This window comes from Candoia aspera, chromosome 3, assembly GCF_035149785.1.
Source record: "Candoia aspera isolate rCanAsp1 chromosome 3, rCanAsp1.hap2, whole genome shotgun sequence".
NCBI classification, from domain to species: Eukaryota; Metazoa; Chordata; class Lepidosauria; order Squamata; family Boidae; genus Candoia; species Candoia aspera.
The window spans coordinates 121055080-121078271 of record NC_086155.1 but is presented as its reverse complement, the minus strand read 5'-3'; the positions used below and the strand labels follow the sequence as shown (position 1 = coordinate 121078271).

General features: G+C 38.9%; 1 protein-coding gene across 1 annotated transcript in view; it reads left to right on the top strand.

Annotated features, from left to right (window-relative positions):
* TMEFF1 (transmembrane protein with EGF like and two follistatin like domains 1) overlaps positions 1-23192 on the top strand; it is a 94902-nt gene that overhangs the window by 23488 nt on the left and 48222 nt on the right. Inside the window, exons 2-3 of the mRNA XM_063298734.1 lie at positions 20081-20190; positions 21981-22110. Of these exons, the coding sequence (XP_063154804.1) occupies positions 20081-20190; positions 21981-22110 (240 nt within the window). The remainder of the gene's footprint in view (positions 1-20080; positions 20191-21980; positions 22111-23192) is intronic.

Sequence of the window (23192 nt, the reverse complement as noted above, 5' to 3'; positions counted from 1 at the left end):
TTATCTGCCTACCTTAAGGTCAGCGTGCATTTGAGCAGTGCGTGATAGGAAAACACAGCAATATAGGGGGATGGTTGGCTTTTGATCCTTTTGAAGTTCCAAAGGCATCTAATTGACTACTGTTAGGAACAAAATGTTTGACTAGATGGATTTCTGTTTTGATCTCTTAGCTTCCCTTCAGTTAGCCAGACTGATGAACTGCCAGCAGTTCTCTGGGTTGCTGCAAAAAGCCCCAGATTACTTTGAAGATCTATTGTACCAAAGTAATTATTTTCAAATAAGATGAGAAAAATTAAGTTTTTCCTGCCTTAGAGATGGTGATTTTATGTAGATCCTCATTCAAAATAGGCACATTTTAATTAGCGAATTTGTTTTTTTTTTCCAGAAGATTCAGCATGTGTTATGATAAACAGTGAGGATTGATCAAACTAAGGCATAGCAATTGATTGATTGAAATACTTTCCAGGATCCTGCTGGTCACTGCAAGAAAGGAATTCGCAAAAAGAAGAGTCTAATTTCTTCTTTTTAGAACAGCCCTCCAAATTACTATCCTACTGTTGAACTCAAAACTATGTGCCCTGCCTGCCCTTTGCATAAAACAGTAAAATCCCAAACCCAAATAAAACAATTCTTATTTTATGAAACAAAATCCACACACAGTTACCTAAATTACAACATTATATGACTAAGACCACACAGATAATGCTTATGCTTAAGTTTATGGACAACAATAAACTTATGGGCAACAATATCACAGAAACCAGATTTAGTGGAAAACAAAACAAGGCCATGGATGAATTTCTTGCTTCAAATAAGACTTCCCAGGAGCCCATGCCTCACAGATTGCACAATATCTTTCATGCCCTGCATAATGTTGCCTGAGTATAAAATTGTAATTTCATGCTCAGTCCTGTGCTCTCCATTTATTTATAATTCATGACCTTGTTACATTATTTTTCGTATTTGTTGCTGTCTCTCACTCCTAGCTTTCTAGGTGACCTGTTCACTCTAATTTTCAGTAAAATCAACATAGTCTACTTCTGTAGCTGGTCTGGCCTAAGTTCCACTTTAAGACTAGTCTAGATAAACTGGGATGCAGGACAATGTGATTTATAATCCAAACATATACTAGAATGTATCCTTTAGCAAAACCTTTCTCTATAACTTCAGCTATAGTTGCTAAAGTCTGCTTTAGCATGGCTTGAGAAGCCTGGCTTCCTATAGTCCCAGTGTTTTTCAAACTTGGCAACTTTAAGTTGTGTGGACTTCAACTCCCAGAATTCCCCAACCAGCATGCTGGCTGGGGAATTCTGGGAGTTGAAGTCCACACATCTTAAAGTTGCCAAGTTTGAAAAACACTGATCTAACTCATGTGATTATTTATATATAAAACGAGCTTTCCTTGTGTTTATTCCTGTCTTCAGAGTTCTGCAGAATTGCTGTCATGGCAGAAGCACCACCCTGTGTGAAGTTGCTTCCTCTCTCCAGTGCTGTGTTCCTCCCACTCCTTCCCTGATTCTCTGGAATGTGCTCAGTATGGCGACTTCTCTGGCTTTGCAATGGATGCCCCAGCCAGCCTGTTGAGATTGCAAGCATGCATCATTTAAAAATGTACATTATTTTCTTACCATAGAGGCAAATTAGCTAAATTATTAGCTGCCTTTGGGATAGTGAGCCAGTGCAGAACTGGCTCCCTAATGCTCCAGTGCCTTCATGGGTCAGGTACCAACAGGTAGTATCTAATTGGGTTAGCTTGCTTTTTAGGCTGGTGCATAGTGGAATGGTAGGTGCAGCATTTTCTGAAAGTGGAAATGGAAGTTGCAGCACACCATGCAGATAACAACACATATAGTGTGCTGTTTCTGGGAGTTGTTAGCTGCCCACTTTGACCATGGATCATCCCAAGTGGTGCTTCGTTGGAAACCGTACAAGAGAAGCCTGTTCTGTTTAAATACTCCTGCAATAGTTGCCATCTGCCCCAGGCACTAACTGAAAAAGACATCTTGAAATATAGTATCTGTGCTTTCCTTGCTAGTGTAACAGGTGCTGGTTATATGTGTGTTTTCTTGAGAGCCTCCAGTGGCTGTAAAAATTAGTGGCTAAGGCAGTGCAGATGGATGAAATAGTCCAAACTCCCATCAATTGCTAGAGGACAGCAGTGCATCGCGATTGCCCCAGGCTTTGACGTCAGATGAGCAGAGTTCCCAATTTGATGAGTTATTGGAGATTTCAGTTCCGATTGCCATTTTATTCTTTTATTGTTTAAGTAAGTCTGAAGGAGATATGTTGTTTCATATTGCTTGTTCATAGTTTTTCTTTCTTTTTGCCTTTTGTATGCTTCCCAGAGTCACATCTGAGTTGGCCAGCCATATTAATGCTTAAATTAAATGTATGTATTATAATAAATATGATGATAATAAATCCCATTATTCCATAAAGGTGGAGTGTTGCAGACTGGTTTGGAGACTGCAGTAGAAGTCAGGGTAGTTTTTGAATTCTTTGGTTAGTGGTTTGCATCTTTCCTCTTAAACACTGCTTTGCTCCAAGAAATCCTAAGAATTTTCCTATAAAATGTGATTGAACATGATTATTTCCCTTTCTGTATTAGAGGAAAAGGAAATAGCAGCACCAAAGAAGCACTTCAGTACATAGACTTTTTAATATTTCTGTTGAAAATATACAGCTTTGAACAATAAAACTGGGAACTGAATTAAGATATTGGATGTATTCGCTTATGTAAACAGAATTGACACAATAGGAGCTCAGAAGAATTATTATTGTTGGTATTTTAAACGTATTTCACTATTTCCTTTAAAACTGAGATTTTCCATGTATTAGTACCAAAATTGCTTTTTACAAGAAAATTGAATTCTTTGAATGAAACCTGAAATGGGCAATTGGATTTTAGCCTAAGGAAAGCTAGATATTAAAGATAATATACCTTTCTTTACATCCTTGCATTAATGTGATGTTAGGATGTTGAGTTCATTGAAAGCTCAAGGATTTTTTATGTGCTCTACTGGGTACTTTCTAAGAGACATTTTGATTCCTATAACAGAAAATGAAATCCTAGTTTAAGGTTGTAATGTGCATACAGGTAGTCCTGTTGACTTGCCTGTGGGAAGCGAGCAGTGAAGGTCACAATTGGTGATCATGTGACCACGAGATGCTGCAACGTTGTAATTGCGACCCAAGTTGCCAAGCGCCCAAGTTGCAATCACAGGACTGTGGGGACGCTGCAATGGCTGCAACTATGAAGGCCCTTATTCAGCATTGTTGTAACTTGGAACCCTTGCTGAACAAGTAGATGTTAAGTAAGGACTACCTGTACATCAGACATATATTACACACATATGTGAGAGTCATGTTCCAGCATTCTGATATATTTGGTTCGTGCAACCAAAAAGGAGAACTCAAGATAGGGCTGAAGAACTTATACAGTCCCTGACCTAAGAGGGTTTTGGAATGAACCTTTTACATGGCATAGGGCCTGGTTACTTGAGAGACTGCCTGCCTCCCATAACATCTGCCTGGCCAGTTTGATCCTTCGGAACTGGCATGCAGGGTTGGCATGCTTTGATTGAAGAATGTCATCTTTCGGGACCCCGGAAGCATGCCTTCTCCATAGCAGTTTATGCCCTCTGGAATGAGGTTCCCCCCCGAGAGCAGGATGGCCCCATTCTGCTGTCGTTTACAAGAGCTGTGAAGACCTGGCTCTTCACCTTTGGCGAGGGAGAGTGAGACCCTTCATTGTGCTTGCCATTTTTCTTCTTCCTTCCTTCCTTCCTTCCTTCCTTCCTTCCTTCCTTCCTTCCTTCCTTCCCTCCCTTCTTTCCTATTTATTTATTTATTTATTTATTTATTTATTTATTTATTTATTTATTTTATTGTGATTTCTTTGTCTGATCGTTGTGAGCTGCCCAGAGTCATTGAGAGCTGGGTGGCATACAAGTGTCCTAAATAATAATAATAATAATAATTCTTGTTTATTTGATTTACAGTCAAATAAATCAAATTTACAGTCCAAGATCAAAAAGAAGGTATGCTGTGTACACAATCTCCCTTATTTTGAATTGCTGCCAAAGAGACCACACAAGGTCGATGAAGCATCTTCCTGGGAGTCTTGATAGCGGATAGGTGGGTTGTCATCCAGATAATCCTACCTCAGGGTTTGGTCTCAAGATTTTCCCTGCACAGCTAACTTGGCCGGCGTCTGATTAGCATTTATTCATAACTGGGGAGGCAATCTTATTTTTATTGGTTCATTTCTGATTTACCCTTTGTTCGTGCTTCAGAGCTAGTATACATTAGCCTCTCAGGCTGGATTTAAGTGGCATCATTTCAGGCAGGAACAGAAAGGAAATCTGTTCAAATATAAATGTCTTTGCTTTATTAATTCCACTGGGTGTTCTGGTAAGAAATCATACAAACGGTGGAGGAGCTAACTGGAAGCTGACAGGAAAAAATTATTAGAAGCATGAGAAGATACTAGGTCTTTGGGAAAGAAAAGTGTTACGTGGGATTTTGTTGTTGTTAGGGTACACAGGGAAGTGTGTTCCTAAGTATCCCAGAAATAGCATGGGTAGAATGGATTCTGCTAGCAAGCTAGGGCCTTGGCTCATCTATGGCCAGGGCTTGAAGAATCTTTGTAACTTAGGATAAAGTTACCTGTTCATGTAACAAAAAATAAGCTTTCAGATACAGCAAAAGTTGAATTCTAAGAACCAATTTAATTTGAGCCTTTATTTACTGTATATAAAATAGAAAAAAAAAATTGTTATCTTTTGGGGGTAGCTTTCTTATTCTTTCTATAGTATGCGGTGTAGCTTCTGATGCTGTTCTATGATGTAGGAAGGGAGAAAAATATTTTTTGCTTTTTTTTTTAATGGCAGTCATGAAGGTTTACTGGAGCTGCTTATGTTAAAACTGGTAAAGATATGCCCCAAGACTAATCTTGGGGTAATGAAGAAAATCTAAATTTATAAGGGGAAAGTCCAATAACTAGGATGTTTATCTTAGAAGATCTCTATTCTTCCTTTGGTGAAAATAGCAGCAGTGCTAAATAGTTATTTCATCCTGAAGTGAAAGAATAAGAAAGGGGTAGAGAAATTCATCTTGTTGAGAATTACTAACTTCAGGTTTCTATCTGGAATTTTTCTCATTATGCAAAGGTGAATGTGTGCAACCTCTTTTCTTATAGGCTTTTAGAACATTATTGTAGCAAGGGCTTATCCACTTTGAGAATGGGTATGTGCGGTGGTGATGAGTGGAGAAAATATTAGAAACCAATAGTCTGTCTGTCAAACCTGATAGGAATTTATTATAATTTCCTGCCTTCTTATAACCCCCAAATCTCCTGCTAAAATAGAGCAGCTGATTATGCTTCATGATTATCCTGACCAAATCCATGCTCAGTGGGAACTAACATTGTGTGGAATCTGTCCAGGTACCTCCACGCATTCACCATAATATTGGGAAGGTGCATGCAGGGCTGCAACTGGGGTGGGGGGCAAGTGGGGCATGTGCCACAGGTGCCGCGCTGTGGGTGCACCAAAATGAGCATTGGGGGGCACCAAAATGGGCACAGAATCCATGTTTGCCCTGGGTGACACAGAGTAGTTGCGGGCCTGGGTGCATGTCATGTTAGAGTTCAGTGCAATGGCTCACGTTAACACTAGGCATAGAATTGCCATAAACTGACTTTATCCAGTTTGTTGGGCATGTTCCCAGGGCACTAGACAGTGATACTTATTAAAACTGGGGAGCATCAAGCAGTGATCTTACCACCTGCTGTGGATTTAGCTAGAGGTATGCTTCATTCTTGCTCCACATGATCAGAGCCATAGTTGTACAGTATACTAATGAAGAGATAAGGAAAGGTACCCCCCTCCCCCCAGCTTCTCATTCTGCCATACTGATTTGTGGCCAGATAGTGGGCTGCTCCCCCCCCCCCCCAACTCATGTTGAATGCACCAAATGGTCTAGTAAGGGGACTGGTCACAGTATTCCTCTGATGCAGGGACAGGGCATTCTTCATTCCTATGGGGATCAAAGGAAGTACTTTGGTACAGCTAATTTCAGTAAGACTTAAGGATGCTCAACTTTCTCTAGATTTTATCTGCAATTTTTTTCCTACTATCCTACTGCTTTGGTGGCTGATTCATTTCTATAAAGAAGATTAGGATTAATAAGAGCACATGAACGCCATTTCTCCGAAACAGGGGACAAAAGTGATATGACATCATGTTCCAAGGTTTGCTTTAACAAGGATGATATTATTGGCCCATAGCCAAAATGCTTTCCTAGGATAAAAGTCTTCTTGACTTCAGAGGGAGTCATGAACATGTATTTAAGAATACAAATTGAGACGGTGAAGGCTGACATTTATGCCTTCTATTTTCAGAGAAACATCAGACCAAATCAAGCCAAATTATTCCCTCTTTTCAAGAGTGATGGTAATCAAATTGCCTTCCCAGTCTAAATTGGCAAATAAAGCAAAACTCAAAAAGGCACTATTTTTATGAACCTGCCAGGAGAAATAAGGCTTTTGTTCCATAAGAATAGATGATCAGAACTGGGATTTCCATGCAAGCTATTGTCTGTCAGAAGCAATGAAAAGCTAATTGGTACCGTTTTCATGAACTTTGCACATTGGTCTTCATGTACTTTACTCATACGTATGGTACAGAAGTGTGTTGCAATGCACATCAGAGCAACTCTCCCCTCATTTTCATATAATCCTTGGTGCTGATACTAACTAGCATAGAAATGGAACTGTAACTGATGGAAAATGTCAGTTTATGACTACTGTGAAAAAAATTTCAGGTCAGGTACCTTCAGAAACTCCTGCCAACCTAGCAGTTCGAAAACATGCAAATGTGAGTAGATTAATAGGTACCGCTTCAGCGGACAGGTAATGGCGTTCCGCTTAGTCATGCCGGCCACGTGACCACGGAAGTGTCTACGGACCAATGCCGGCTCTTCGGTTTTGAAACGGAGATGAGCACCGCCCCCTAGAGTCGGACACGACTGGACTTAATGTCAGGGGAAAATAATATTGCCAATATTGTTTTACCATTGTATAAATCAAGGCTGTTATTACACTTGCAATGCTGTGTACAGTTTGGTGCATCTTAAAAATGACAATAAATACATAAATAAATAAATAAAGTAGAGGTATAACGGAGCAACCAAAACAAGCGTCCTCAGAAAACCTTTTTATTTAATTTGTATAAAAGTTAACAGCGTGAGGGTATGATCAGGATGAATAAACCTATGCATGGTGGGTAAATGTTTTTCTTCTTTCTTTATAATGGTAAATCCTGGGAAGTTGATTGTCCTGAGTTTTCCACCAAAGGAAGTACTTGTTTAACATGGGATTTTTTTGTGGCAGCAAATTCCATGAGAAGCACTGATGATCTCCATCTTAGGTGGCTTTAAAAGGATTGGACAGTTTTGGATTTGTAGCTCTTGAGCATCTTTCTGAAACGATCTTTTTCCTGGTGGTTTATTTGTACTGGTGAAAAGAATGTATTATCATAATTGTCATCTGCATAAAACAGAACTGTTCAAATTAACAATGGAACAGTGACTATCTTTGTAGCTTGATAGTACAAGAGCTCAACATTTTCTCACTGCTTCCAGTCTATGCTACTTTTTCCTAAGAGGCGGTATACATTTTAATCTGATGAGAAAGCTCTGCATGTGCAAAATTGAGTCTCTGGTCCCACTGCAGATGGAATAGTGTACCTATTATCAGGATTGGATTGTCTGGTGGCAAACAGATGTGCACACATTAGGCCTAAGTTACTCACAGATGTACTGTATAAAACCAAAGACACACTTGGTTTGCAAATGTACTCAGCTAAAGCAGGAGTCAAGCCTAAGAAGCACAGGCTTGAAGAGAAATAAGTTTTGTGATTCACTGAAGAACACAAAGTTATAATTTAAGAGTCTGAAAACTGTTGTGCAAAATATTATGTAAATGACACTTTTATTTTCTACAAAAGTCTTTGGAGGTTTCCTTCTTTTAAATAGCCTACTCATAACGCAACAGTTCTTTCAAGGGTTATTGTCATCATGTATACAATGCTGATTTCAGTCGTTCTGCATCATGATTAGATAATCTGACTTAGACAATTCCATGATTTGCAAACTCCAAATAATGTGTTAAAAAAAAAACCATAAAGGGCACTTCCCACCCCAAAAGAATGCCATAATAGCTTAATATCAGGAAATGTTGAATAGGTAAGAGCTAATAAAATGAACAATGGGTTGGGGACAAGGAATTGTAAAGCTTAATGTGTGTGATACTAATGTTAATTGTCTCCAGCTCCAGTTTAAATTCTACAGTGGAAAGTTGAAAACAAAACATCCTGGGAGAAGACAATGCAAACCACTCTGTAACATGCCAAGAAAACTTCATGAATGCAACCAACAGGAATAGAGCTCAACTTTACCCCTTTATCCAATCACTAGTTGAATAATGAGGCATTTCTCGCTGTGCTCTAGGGGTGTGTGCACTCCTAACATTGGATTTAAAGAACTCCCTTATGGCACTGCTGTCCTACCTTAACCATGTTTAAAAGTATATTGGCACTCTTATTGTAACTGTAAGTTGAAGTTAACTGGGTAGGGTTGCCATCTACTCACTGTTTCTAACTGCAATTTGAAGCTGATTTACAATCTGTGCTACCTGTGGAAACCTAGATAATTTTGGTCATAGTTAAAGAGGACATGGAGAATTTGTTCTACACAGATGGTATCCCACAGTGATTAAAATAGCATTGCCACTGCATTTAATCCAGCTTCCAATTGCTACTATGCAGCTGAATAAAATAATAAGGTTTTTAACTAGCATATATGCTAATTTCTAGATCCTCCCAATACAAGTAAGTTAATATGTGACATGATTCCAGCAAGTGTGGGTTGTACTTTCTTAAGCACACAAAGAGGATTGTTTTCATGTAGAGTGTATGAATCAGACTTTTAGAGCGGTTAATACTCTTGAAAGCTTTGCATTAGGGAGCCAACCTTGCCAGTTTTGCATGTTTTATGCAATACTTTTCACTACAGAAAGTAGGAGTACTGTTTTGTTATTGTGATGTAAAACTTAGTCATGATTTCCACAGACCAGCATTATTATTTTTAATGTAATATCATTTTCTAAAGATGGGATGGATGGATGGATGGATTGATGGATGGATGAATCGATGGTCTTCATACTGTACCTGCTTTTTCTGTGGTTGACCTGCTTTTCTACTGATTGGAACATTTCTGAGAACATACTTTGTAGATTTTTGCTAAAGAATGATCAAACTTTTCATGCCTTTATTATGGCCATAAGGCCAGTAGTGATCAAGCTTCTCCTCTGATGTGGAAATTGGCTTCATGTGTGAATAAGATGCTGAATTATTCCTCTGACATCTTGTGAATAACTAGCTTTTTCATGATTATCAATTTTTAGTTTAAAAAAGGAAAGATAAACAGATGGTTTATCTGTTCGTGAATACAAACTTGAGATATTTTCTGTCTGGTTATTGCACTGAAGAAAATTAATGTGAACCATAATAGGGGGGAGAAAACATGGAATGAACAAAAGGCAAGCTAATCTGAGATGTTTTGGCTTGCGATGGTTTTAAAATCCAAAGACAGATAATTGGAAAAGAGTTGAAATGGTAGAATCAAGATGAAGTAATACATAAATATATTTCATATAGATTGTTAAAATCAGAAAATAAAGGCACCAAGTCTACTTTATACAATACACAATACAGTTATAATTTATATTCTGTGTCAATAACAACACTGCTTTGAGAATAATAAGTATGTTAATATGAATATGGGCGTACTGGAAATATCCTGCTGAACCAAGATAACTAGGAAGCAGGTCCCATTGATTTAGATTTGCCTCTGCTGGTTTATCATTTGTCTTCACTGATTAATCAATTAAAGGTTTAGTTCATTAATCCACTGATTCAAGTGTACAGGCCTAGGTTAAAACTAAGGGTTCCTGCTGGATTTCATCCAGTGGTGGTGTTTCATTTAAGAAATTTGCTGATTGCATGGTCCCTGCCAACCCTTTTCTGTTCTTTGTGGCCTTCACTGACTGCCACAAAGTACTTTAGTTGCACTACAGGGGAATGAAAATGCAACAATACTTTACTGACTACAGTAAAGTAGTCAGTAAACAAATTTTATTTGTTTGTTTGTTTAGATTGTTATATAGTTTGGTAGTTTCCCATCCAGGCAGTCCCATCCAGATTTGAACCAGCTTAGCTTCAACAAGATGGCAGCCCCCTGTTCCTTTAGATCATAATCCTTGAACAGACGTCTTTCCAAAAAAGTCTAATGAACAAAGAGACGGTTTTTCTTTGCTTGGCCATAGAATGCCCGTGTGATGGAACTGGAGATCCTACTTACAGTTGTAGTGGTCTGTTCAGCACTTTGCTACCTTTCACTGCAGTGTGGCCTGCAGTGAAGTGATTATTAATATATTTGTACTCTGAACAGTAATATAACCTACTGTACCTTGCTGTACATGAAAACAAACATAATCATGTTAAAGTGTTTCTTAGGTTTCTTTCCTTAATTTACATAGTCTGGCCAAAGAATAACAGGTAGATGATACCAGTCAGTTTCTGACAAGGGTTGGAAAAAGCCAAGATCTATTGCACATCATGTACTCCATCACACCTTGCTGTGTTTTGCACCTTTGTTTCCATACCTGTATTAATACTTTAAATTACGAAAAAAGCATTAAAATGCTTAGCTCTACTTGTAGGCATATCTTCTCATAGACAAGGTAAGTTGTGTTTGCAAGACACGCTAAAACAAAAACTCTGATTTATGACTTTGCATGGAGAGCAATTTTAGCCCCCTTCACTGTGTGTTGAGCATTATCTAAAGACTTAGGCTTTTCAGGCCCAATCCTGGAGCTGCATCCATTTTGGATTTGCAGAAACTGGGAATTATAGCCAAGGGTCAAGCTGTACTACAGAGTAAGCTGTTTGTCATGGCCAACTGAGTGGATTGAATCTCTGAACAATAGAATGTCAATATTGGAAGGTGCCAGCCTAGCTAATGGGCTTCACAGATACTTATGGTACAGGGACATAAAAGAGGATAAAAGCTTAAAAGGACACATTATAAGACGAAGTTTGATAAAAGTATGGAACTCCATGAGGAAAATGATAAGCCAAACAATTTCACCATTAGCATCTCCCCTAAATGCTTTTCATAATTGAAACAATTACAATAAGAAAAGTATAATTATATATGCAAACGTGGTCCACCCAGACCCCATGAATAAAGTCACAGCAAGAATACTCATTGAAGGCCAGAATATACCATGGCTGATGTATTTACGGATTGCTGGAAGAATAAAATCTGACCTCAGAAATGAGGGAGGGACATTAAGAAAAATGACAGAATTTGAAATGCTTATACAGAATGCAGACCACTATTAGGCGTTACACACACGCACACAAACACACACACTCCTACTTAGATATGTGGGTGATCTGGCTGCGACATCTGTTACCCCATTGATCGTCAGGGTTGATTCGGCTGATCCGGCTGGCTAGGTGGGTGTCCCCTTCCTCCCTCACTGCTCCATGTGCATCCCTCCCAGAGCCACACGCTTGGTGGAAGAGGATGACTATCCCAGATGGGAGGTGTGTACTGATCTTCAGTCAAGGGTACGCAATAACTGCACTCCCCTGCTAGAACCTCCAAACAAGGTATGACACAGAGACAGAACAAATAAACACATGTATAATAAATTGGATGCGAAACTTCAAAGAAATCCTCTCAATAACACAATGTGGAACAAATCTATAAAATTCACTTCAAGCTACAGTATGGTTTGGGAGAGAACTGGTATAAAATGTTTTACAGATGGTATACAGCCTCATCAATAATTGCCAAAATAGACAAATCATACAGCAATAAATGTAGGAAATGCCACGAAACAGAAGGAACATTGTACTGTATGTTGTAGACATGCAAAAAGCCCCAAAAGTATTGAAAAAATATACACAGCACTATCCAGAGAATTTTGGGGATCAATTTTGAAATGAAACCACAATTTATTTCATTAGGTATAATTATAATATTTAGATACATATTCACAGTTGCAAGGATAAACTTTGCACAGTCCTGGAGAAAAGATATAATACCAATGATATCTGATTGGGAACTTAAGGTTGGAGAATAGATAGCAGTGGTGAAATTAACATTATATCAATATCAATCACAGAACTTTAAATTTAAGCAAGAATGGCTCCCATATATATTACATATTACGCAGCAAGGTAAATACAAACATTTACGTCAAGTCAGTTGAAGTACAATGGAGGAGTAAGTCAGAAATTAAATATTTACCTATATTATTTTTAGTTTTTTTCTTTTTAAAAAAGCATTTACAAACAATATAGTGAAGATTTTGGCATTAAACTCAAAAGTGTATATTTCTTTTTGATATCATAAAAATAGCTTAATATACTCTGCTTGGAAGTTTTACTAATGTCACATTGAATACTAATGTCACATTGAGCACAACCTCAGTAATTATCTCTTTATTCATAGACAATATCTTTTTTGAGAGTATAGCTTTGTTTTAAATAAAATGAAAGGATTGTAACAAGACTAAATAATAATAAAATATGCACAGTAGAGTACTGTTGATGTACTTCTTAACAGAGGGAAATGAATATATACATATATCTGTATTTGTGTATCTGTATACACTGTATCATTGTTAAATAAAGTTTTTAAAAACAAACAAACAAGGGTCATCATATATTTAAATTCTACTTTCCTAAACCCCAAAAGTCAGCTGTGTCAGACTGCACAACATGGTAAGTCTAAGACTTTCGTTAAAGAATTCTCAATGAAACAGGGGAAGTTGGAGGTATATATGCACCTGTTAACAGCCCATTGGTGTGTTGTGTGAACACAGCTGCTAAAGGAAAAAGGAAAATAGCCTGACAATAAGAAAATCAAGGCATTCTGTTTTTATCAAGTGACAGAACATTCAATGCCCAGTTAGAACAGCAACTCAGGTGACAGTTATAAGAAGGGATAAGGTGATGGCAATTGATCCTAGCTGAGCCAAAGTGGTTTGCATTTTTTGGGGAAGGCCCTGCCTCTTTCTCTCTTGCTGATACCAGATGACAATTATGAGGTATTGTTATTTCATAATTTTTGCTGTTGCTGCTAAGCGAACTGACAGGAGGGCAGACAATCCCAGCCAGGTGGATGGAACGTGCCATGCTGGCTTCACTCTCCTCTGCTGCTCTCAAAAGAAAAAGAGATTTTTTTTGCACTGCACCAAACTGCAGTAGCCAGTAGCTTGGAAGAGTTGCTGTAAAAGTTCAACCAGCTTGATGAAGATCAAAGTTTTCTTTCCCATGCATTCAAACAGAGGTCAGGTAGCCATTTCCCTACTAGGCACAGCCTAGAGTAGGTTTCTGCCCAAGAGCGATTCAGCCATGAAACTACTGCCCCACTGCATATGTGAAACCGCTGAGGCGCAGCACTTTATGAATCTCAGAGGAAGATTTTGCCAAGCCTGCTTTATATCATTTCAAAGGGATTGTGGAGTTGCTTTTGAAGATTAGTCGCTTACATTTTTCCTCCCCACCTTTTCCCTGTATCGGGAGATTTTCTGTGGGGAAAGGTAGATCACAGCGATGTATTTCTACATTTACCTACTAGGCACATCACTATGTTGGAGAGCTTTCTTCATTCCCTTCCCTCTTCTGCCACCTTCTACAACTCCTTTCTCCCTGGAACTCATTGGTAACAGTGCAAAGACATCTTTCTGTGGCAGCAACCTCCCCCCCCCCACTTCAATCTATTCACAGTGAAATGTAGCAATGAGGTATACAACTCTTGCTGATAAAAGTTCCTACTGTTAAAGCATCATAATGGGAATCTAGCCTGATCCAGTATGAGAGACTGAGAGATGCACACACATTTCCAGATATCTGTATGTATGTATGTGTGGGGTGAGTGTGTGTGTTTTCAATCTGCAATGGACTAGCATTGTAGATTATGGTCTGTAACCTTCAGTGGAGGCCTTCATGCCATTGTTGATTGATTGAGGCTGATAATTATAATTTCATACCTACCTACCTACCTAGACCAAAAATAGTTGTGTTATCTTACCCAGAATTATTATTCTTCTAGTGCAGAGGATTGGGGGAATGCTTTGGAGAGGTTGGGTCCTCTGCTCCTCTCTGCAAGGAAAGCAGGACAGTCTTTTTCCATGTAGACTTTTTCCATATAGAAAGAGTCAGAAAATCCCATGGGAAAAAAGCCATTCAAGCTGCTGTCAGGGCTTTAAGGAGCACTTCCCAAAGAACTAGCTCTGCTTCTCTTTGATAGTTCTGGGAAAATGCTACTTCCAGTGGCTGGGTTGATAAGCTGGTTCTCTGTCTCTAAGATAACTCTTGAAACTTTCCTCTTGAGCTGTAACCCCATTTCCACAATGATACTGTACATGGCAAACTGTCTTTGAAGTTGGTGTGATTTCAGAAGCAGGTGTTGACGTTACATGAGAGGGATTTCTGTTGGTCAAAGGAATATTTAAAAATTCAAGTCTCTTGCATGACCCTAAGCTGTTCTACAGATGATAGCCTAGACTCTTCAACATTATTTATGATGTGTTACTGAATAATAAAAAATACAGAGCTAGTATTACCCATTGTATGAGGCACACATATGTTTAATTCTTCCCTCACCCAACATTTTCTTCTGAAACTCCTCCCTAGCAATTTTCTCTTACCTGGATTTACAGAGAAGTGATCATCATATTGGAAGAGAAGGGAGAAAATAAAGTGCCTCCTTCTGCCTTTTGGTTCTCTCCTGCAAATCTCCCTCTCCAACCACAAAATTAGAGATTTTTCCACTGAAATTATTCTTTTTTCCCCTTCAATGTTTTCTTTGAAAAACAATCCTTACCGCTAACAGTCATTATCTGTACTACTAGCAGTCACACATACATGACAATTGATTATTGGATGCAATAATAAAAAGAGCAATAGATGCCTGAAGTAAGATATTCTTTATCTTCTTGGCCTTTATCAATTTGTCTTTTAGTTCTCAGTTAGCAAGAATTAGTTTCATGGGCCAGATATATAGGAAACCAGACTGGATTATCTGACAAGGTGATTCAGGCAATGGAAATCCTGTGTTGATGTGCAGCGAAAAATAAGAATGGGTGGCTTTGGTAGCAAAAGTGATGATATATAAGGGGGTGGACTGATGAGGTACTGTATTGGCATACCCATTTATTCCTTCTCTGAGAAATGCTATAATTTGGGAATTATATTGAACATTCTTAAATCTAAGTTAAGAAACTATTGAAAACTTTATGTTCATTATTAGCTTAAGTACTTTTGTTGTTGTGGTTTCATCCAAAGAATTCTGAGGGGTATAGTTTTTGAGATGTCATTTTCACCTGAGAGAATAATAATTCCAAGTTTAGAAGGGAATGAGGAAAATCTGAATTAGTTTATGTCTGTTGGGCGGATACTATATGTCCTAAGACATAGGTGGGAACTGGCAGCTTGTGAGTCAAATACAGCCAGCAGAATATTTCAGCTCAGCTTGCTGTCAGGGCTCAGGAGTAAATCATAGATCTCCTGACAGATAACAGCTTAGCTCAGTTCCACTGATGAAAATTCTCAGACACAGCTTGTCTAGGTTGCAATCTTTATTTCAGATACTGCTAATGCAAAGATATAAAATACTGTTTTTCTCCTGAAGGGTTTAAAGTTAAAGCTGCTTCTTCCTGCTCTTCTGAATTAATGGATACTTCACACCTCATTTGGTGGCCCTGAAGCCAAGCAGTTACATATTTACATCAGGGCTGTCTCTGTCCTGGGAACTGCTAGCTCCTACCTTGCCTGTCTTAACCCTATACCTATTGACTCCTCTCCCAGGTCCCACTCATCTGCTTAAGCCTGGGCACACAACGCTGGTCTGATCCAACTTGAGAATGCCTTATTTCTTGTGGAGAATTGGGAATTTAGCTTGAATTAATTATATCTTAACATTTATTTATATACAAATAAAATATTGCGTATATATTAGTTTTTGGTATTATTTGCTATCAGGTGAATGTTGTCTCTTAGGGGACCACACAGATAGACCTTCTCCAGGATGCTCTGTCTACAACCTAGCCCTTCAGGTCTTCCAACGATGCAACCATTGTTGCTGTAGTCAAGTCCATCCACCTTGCTGCTTGTCATCTTCTTCTCTTTCCTTTCACCTTTCCCAGCATTATGGACTTCTCAAGGGAGCTGTGTCTTTACATAATATGTCCAGAATATGGTAATTTGAGCCTGGTATTGGCTCAAGAGTTGACATTGTAACAAGAATTCCCTACTAAAGGTGCCCTTCAAAGATCAGAATATGCAGGCAATAGTTTTCCCTATGACACTGTATGGAAATGAACTTTGGACTTTGAAAAAACAGAATAGAATGAGTATTGACACTTCTGAAGGCTGGTGTTGGAGAAGACTCCTAAGAATACCATGGATAGGCAGGAAAACAAATAGATCATAGAACAAATCAATCCAGATTTCTCCAACCAGATTTGTTGCTGGTGATTAAATATCTATAGAATTTCTGCCTTGAGTAGAAACTTTTAAGGATGTGTAATGCTGCTTTTTTAACTCTCACAATCCTTCCACAGTGAAGTACAGGGTCAGCTTGTTAGAATAACAATTATAGCCTTGACACTTGTAGTATATGAGAGCTGCTACCTTGCATTTAAAAGACTATGTTTATAATATTTTATAAACCATGAAGGATGCCTGAGTTTTCTTCCTTCCTTTTCAGTTGTAATGTCAGATCCTCCGATCAAAGGTTTCACAGAAACCCTTATCGGAGCATCTCCCATCATTTCCTTCTCCCAGGTTGCCAGATGGGGAGGGGGGTGAAGTTGGAGGGTAAAGTGGCTTATTATGGCTATGGAGCACATCAAGGATGCGAGGTTGAGATATGCCAGGAATACCATCTGGATGGGAGGGGGAGTGACATGTTTCATGGGAAAGGGGACTAACTAAGGGGATGTAGTTTTAAGTTAGGTTTGAGCGGGAAATCTTTATTCGCAGCTTGCCTTCTATACCGTTCATTACGCTTCATTAAAACAGTTAAAGGAATCCCAGCCTCTTGACTGTGATTGTGTGAATGCTCGAATGATCAGGTGCTGACATGTAATGCAGTTCTCTCTATTGGGGTCTCCTATTAATGTATATTCATGCTCAAATTGTCTTTGATCAACATATAAGACCTATGTAACTTTGGGGTGCTTGTTCTTGGCTTGTCTGGATGCAAGAGATCAGTGACTCATTGTAACCTGCCAGCTTTTTAAAAAATGTACAATCATTTTTGTTTATTTCCAGTTGTTGGCTCTTATTGGGTGAGTTTTCCACCACATATCTCCTTCCACATTTTCAAGTGTGTTGTCTGTGAATATGCAAAAGGGCATCCTCACAGATGCTTAGACTCCCATTATAAGCAGTTATTCAGTTCTGGCTTTAAGTGAGGCAATAACTATGCAGTCTTATCTTTGTTGGTTGAGGTGAGCTATACATTAATGGAGGATTGAGAGGAGCAGGTGATTGGAACAGATGAAAATAGGAGGTGAAAGGAAAGTGGAGTATGATGGATAGTGGGTATAACTAGAGAGCACATTAGAGAGCAAAATCAGAGGACAACTAGGGAAGGAAAAATCAGAAGGCTAGATAGAAAAGGCAGGAGATGAATTTCAGGATGTGTAGCTGGATGAAATAGTACACAAGAAAGAAAAAAGATGAAATTGTGAGATGCTGATGTGTATAAACGGGAAAATGTATAAATCTACAAGAATGGCAGGATGTGTGTAGATCAAAAGATCATCTATCACACTGGTCCCAACCTAACCTTAACTCACAAGGTCAATTTGGTTTTCCATTGGGGCCAGGATATGATCATCCCTTCCTTCTGCCCCAGCTGCAATCCAACTAGAGGAGATACTGTATAAACTAGACATTAGAAGGGCTATCATGATCTACCTGAGAAGAACAGGGGAGTTGACAGTCTCCTAGTAGCTTTTTGAAAATCCCACCTTGGCCACAAAACCTCACTGGCCATGATCTCTAGGTGGATTGAAGCTTATTTCAAACTAGCCTAGAAGACTCAGGATAAGCCTGTTCCACAGCCACGTCACTAGAAGTACAGCCACTCTGGCTGTCTCCAACAATAATGCTTCAATGGGAGGTATCTATATGCTGCCACTTGGTTCTCTGTGTCTTCCTTTAGGATTAGGAAGACCCAGAGGACCATAGGGAACACAATCAGAATCTTGCAATTATACTTCAAGAACAAGTAGAAGATAGTGCTCTGAGCAGTCTGGTGAAGTGGGTGGCATACGGATGGTGTAAAATACATACACGTATAAGTACATTTTCAGTTGCATTCATCCTCACAATTGAGTGACTTAAAATATAATTCTATGAGCTGCTAACTTTAACGATACCAAAATAAATGCATATACATTGCAAATAAAAGCCTTTGCAATTTTAAAGACCACAGTTTTGAACTGTCTCCCTTCAGGGAACATTTTCAATATCCATTGCAGGATGTTTGAAGATGCACACAGTGATCTAGATATCGCTGAGGTATTAAACCCATGTATGGATACTACCGTTCAGATATGTGAGAAAAGGTTTGTATCACAGAATGCTCTTTTATCCCACATTTTTAAGAATCCCACAGAAAAATAGATGCCAGTTCTTGACTAACGTTTGTCCAAATGTCTGGTTTTTCCACACACAAGGCATTGTCTTGTATGGAACAACATTCATCATGTGTGCCTCCAGCTCAGCGTGAAATACATTTGAGTTCCCATAGGGTATCTGCCAAGTATGTTATCAGTGGAACTCTCTATTGCAATTGAATTGGGGGCAGGGGGAAGCTGGGCAGTGACAAACAGACTAGCCTTCAACAAGGCTCCTTCACTGGTACTGATCTTTCTTTGAGGAAACCCTTGAGGAATTGCAGAGTTTCCTGGTTCATGGTTTAAACGGGGAAAGGGAAGTATGTTGGCAACTGCTAGTCATCTTTAAATGTCTTATTATACATATTTTGTGCATAAATCACAGTTCTTAACAGACAATGTCAAGCTGATGTAAGCTGATGCAAGAAACATCTCTGGTTCTCATTTACTGCAGTACTTAGCAGCTTGTTGACTTTCACTGAAAGTTTCCGCCCAACCCCTCCTTGAAATGGAAAGACTGTTACAGTATCTTGCTTGTAGAGGCATGGAAATATATGGCAGCCAATATTGGTAGCTTTTTCTCTTCCTGCAGCCCTGCTATTTGAACAGGGCCGCAACTGGGAGGGGAGGGCAAGCGGGGCATGTGCCCCGGGCGCCGCGCTGGGGGGGCACCAAAATGAGCACTGGGGGTGGTGGTGCCAAAATGGGCGCGGAATCCATGTTTGCCCCGGTCTATATTTGATCAGCCATCTAGTTCATCTTGTTACTTCACACTCTGGTATTCCATGAACAGTACCAACTGAGACATCTTTCTGAGGACTGGCAGTATGGGGAGGGGCAGAGTACACATGACCAGAGATTATGTTCTACAGGGAAAACAAGCAAGGCGGCTAGGATTTTGAGCAAGAAAATGGGAAGAGATAGTTAATAACTTTCCTAGCACCTTTTACCTTTTTTTCCTGCCCAGAATTAAATCTTCTCTAAACTGCCAACTCCACCCCAAGGTTCAGTTTCACAAGGTAGCTTCACCTCTGGTATTCCTGACAAAAGGCAAGTTATGATCTACTGATTATGAACAGCAAAATGGAAAGCAGGGAAATAGTTTAGCACCACAGCTACTCAATATGCTCCATTGATCAAAGTTGCAACTTTCTGGATGCTTTTTATTAAAGCTTTTTTAAAAAAAACTTTCAGGGCTTCCTTATGCATATTTCTGTTATGGGAATTTCTCCTTAATCAGTATAGCAAAATTAGTTCTTATTTCTTAAAACACACAACACACCATATTTTTAATCTTTTATTTTTCAGAGTTAAATGTTAAGGAATTGGATGTGAAAGTATGTGATGAATCATCATGTAAATATGGGGGTGTTTGCAAGGAAGAAGGAGAGAGTTGGAAATGTATATGCCAATTACAGGTAAGGATTTTTCATATTTATGGTTGGACATAAGCTGAACTATTGAGATAATGTATAAATATGTCACTCTGAGAATATGGTTCATGGAAGCACATACTCGTGTATAGTATATTCTTTAGAACTGAATTGTGGCCCATTTGTTTTTTGACAAAGGGACAAGGAAGAATTTCAAGCGATATGGTCAAAGTTTTTGGAGTTACTTTCTTTTGCAACTGAATTTGCCAGATCTTTTTTCCTTTTCTTTATTATTATGATTATTAACTTTAAAGTTATCATTTAATATGGAATGTATAAGTACTTTTATTGTGTTGATTAATTCTGCACAATAAAAATTAAAAATAGTGTATTCTTTGGAAACCTAATATAAAAATAAAGTGAAGAAAGACAATATTCTTTCTTATTGTGATGACAGTAATTGTGATCTGTTGTGGGAACATTGCTGCCTTGTATTTTGAATCCTGGATCAGCTGTAAGTATTGACTTACATTTTGATTTCTAGATTGATCCTTTACCCTTTCTTTTTCTTTAGACTAGTACATACAGTATACATTGATTTATTTACATATCCATCCTTTACGCTGCAGATAGCTCCTGATCCTAACTCTTTAAAATGGGTCAAATATGCCATGGACACAAGGTGTATTAACCATGTCAGAGACAATCATATGATAGCATCTTTGCAAAACTACTTTTTTTTTTTTCAAAATTCACTGAACATTTGCTGAAGTGTAATTTTCAGAAACCTTTTTTTCCTCACTGAAGTTCTCTTTAAATGCTGTATATCACAGAGGCAAAAAAGCACACAGTTATAATGGTGGAGTATCTGTAAACACATACCTTCTAGTGAGGAACACCTGTGACCTAATTTATTGTCTGATGAATGAACCATTTAGGAATGCTTCCTGTGTAAGCCTGTGGGTGTATGTTTGTGTATTATTTTAAACAGGTTTTTAAAAATATTCTAATGAATTCCATGGATTGTTTGTATTCAAATCAGTACTTTCTGACCACCCCTGCAACTTGTGTGCAATTTCCAGATACTGTGTTTGATAAGAATGCCATTTCCCCCCCCCCCCAAGTCATTCTGTGAAATGGGAGGAACCTTTTACATTCCCATATTAGAATAGAAGCTGCTGAAACTAAGGAATAGGCTGAGGACCTACTGCTGAAAAGCTTGGATGTCTTTTAAAATTAGCTGTTGCTTGAGAGAAGCTGCTTGTCTGGTGAATTTAAGTCTTTTGGTAATGCTTATGCAGAGGTTTTTTGTTCTGTCCTGTTCAGTTACCTCTTTCCTTGGCCTCAGTTTTGTTTTCTGCCTACGCAGCCCTTCCCAGTGTCAGCACACCTCTGATTTTTTTAAAACAACCCATTTGATTTTATTACTTTTTGCTGTTTCTGCTAGAAGGAGGGAGAGGAATGAAAGTGTGTGTGTTTGTAAATTTCTGTGTGGAATGATTTGAGTGGTGAGAAAGAATGCTTGGTATATGTCAATCAATTAATTTTGCAAATGTGGTATCTTATTTTACAGGCTATTAATTTTTATTAGTAATTAATTCTAATCATCTCTTTCCTTCACCCCTCTCTGCCCCTGGCCCTGCCTCTTTTTTGGAGTGTCTTAAATTCAGTGTTGTCTTCTTTTCAGGTTAACATTATAAGTCTTGTGAACTTCTGTTGCAGAATGACTGTAGGTTGTATATATACAGGGGTTTGCATAAATCAATCTTACCTTCCTTCCTTCCTTCCTTCCTTCCTTCGTTCCTTCCCCCATCTCTCTCTCTCTCTCCCTCCAGTGTCATACAAATTATATTCCTGTTTGTGGTTCAAATGGAGACACCTATCAAAATGAATGCTTTCTCAGAAGAGCTGCTTGCAAGCATCAAAAAGATATAACAGTGGTTGCCAGAGGTTCATGTTACTCAGGTGAGTGGCAACTAGCAGAACCATTTTTAAAAATTTCATTAATTTATTTTTTCAATGAAGGTTCCAGGACCAGAAGTAAGGGCCCATTTGTTTAGGGCAGCCTTCTGCAACCTTAAATAAATCCAGATGGCCACTGCTGAGAATTGTAGGAGTTGAAATCCCTATATCTGAAGACACTCAGATTGGGAAAGCTGCTTGAGGACATCTCTTGGAAAAGTCATACATTTAAATGATGAAGATGATGATGATGATTTGTTTAACTTATTATGGCCACCCACTTCAGAAGAATATCCAAAAAAAAAAATAATCCTTCCAGAACCCCAGGAGAATAGGCGCTATATACTTATCTCTGGGGGGATGCTGTTCCAGACAGCAGTGACAGAGAAGGCATGCTTCCTCAATTCTAAAACATGACAACATTTAACTGAGGGGACCTGGAACATACCCACTCTGCTTGAAGGTACCAAGTGGGCAGAAAAGACTGGAGGTAGGCAGTCCTTCAGAAAGCCAGGCCCTATGCTATGAAGGGCTTTATAGGTAACAATCAGCACCTTGAATTGCACCAGGAAGCCAAATGGCAGCCAATGTACCTCATGAAGCAGTGGTGACACATGGGCATAATGAGAACTGCCCATTACTGCTTGTGCCACTGATGTAATGGGCAGTAGGAATAACTTTGAGAAGCAGGACAAAGTGCTGCAACCAAGGCAATGGTCAGATAAATGAAATCTGAGTCCAGGACAGAAATGTAATTTGAGAAAATGTCTCAGACATGACCCTCCCTAGTTTTGATGAAGATAAAGGGAGAGAGAGGGGAAAACACATTCAGTCTTGCAATATTATGTTATTGTAACCGTATAAAAATAGTATTAGTGTTAGTAACTCTGGCTTCTTAGTCTGGTTTACCTTGAAGGGCTGATAGCTGCATTCTGAACCAGCTGTAGCTTCCAGATGGTGTTCAAGGGAGGCCACATGTAGAGCATATTGCAGTAGTCCAGTTGTGAGGTGAGTGGGGTGTGAGTGACCATCTGTACGACCTCCTGGTTGAGGAAGGGGCTTCCTGGCTATCTTGGCCACAGCTA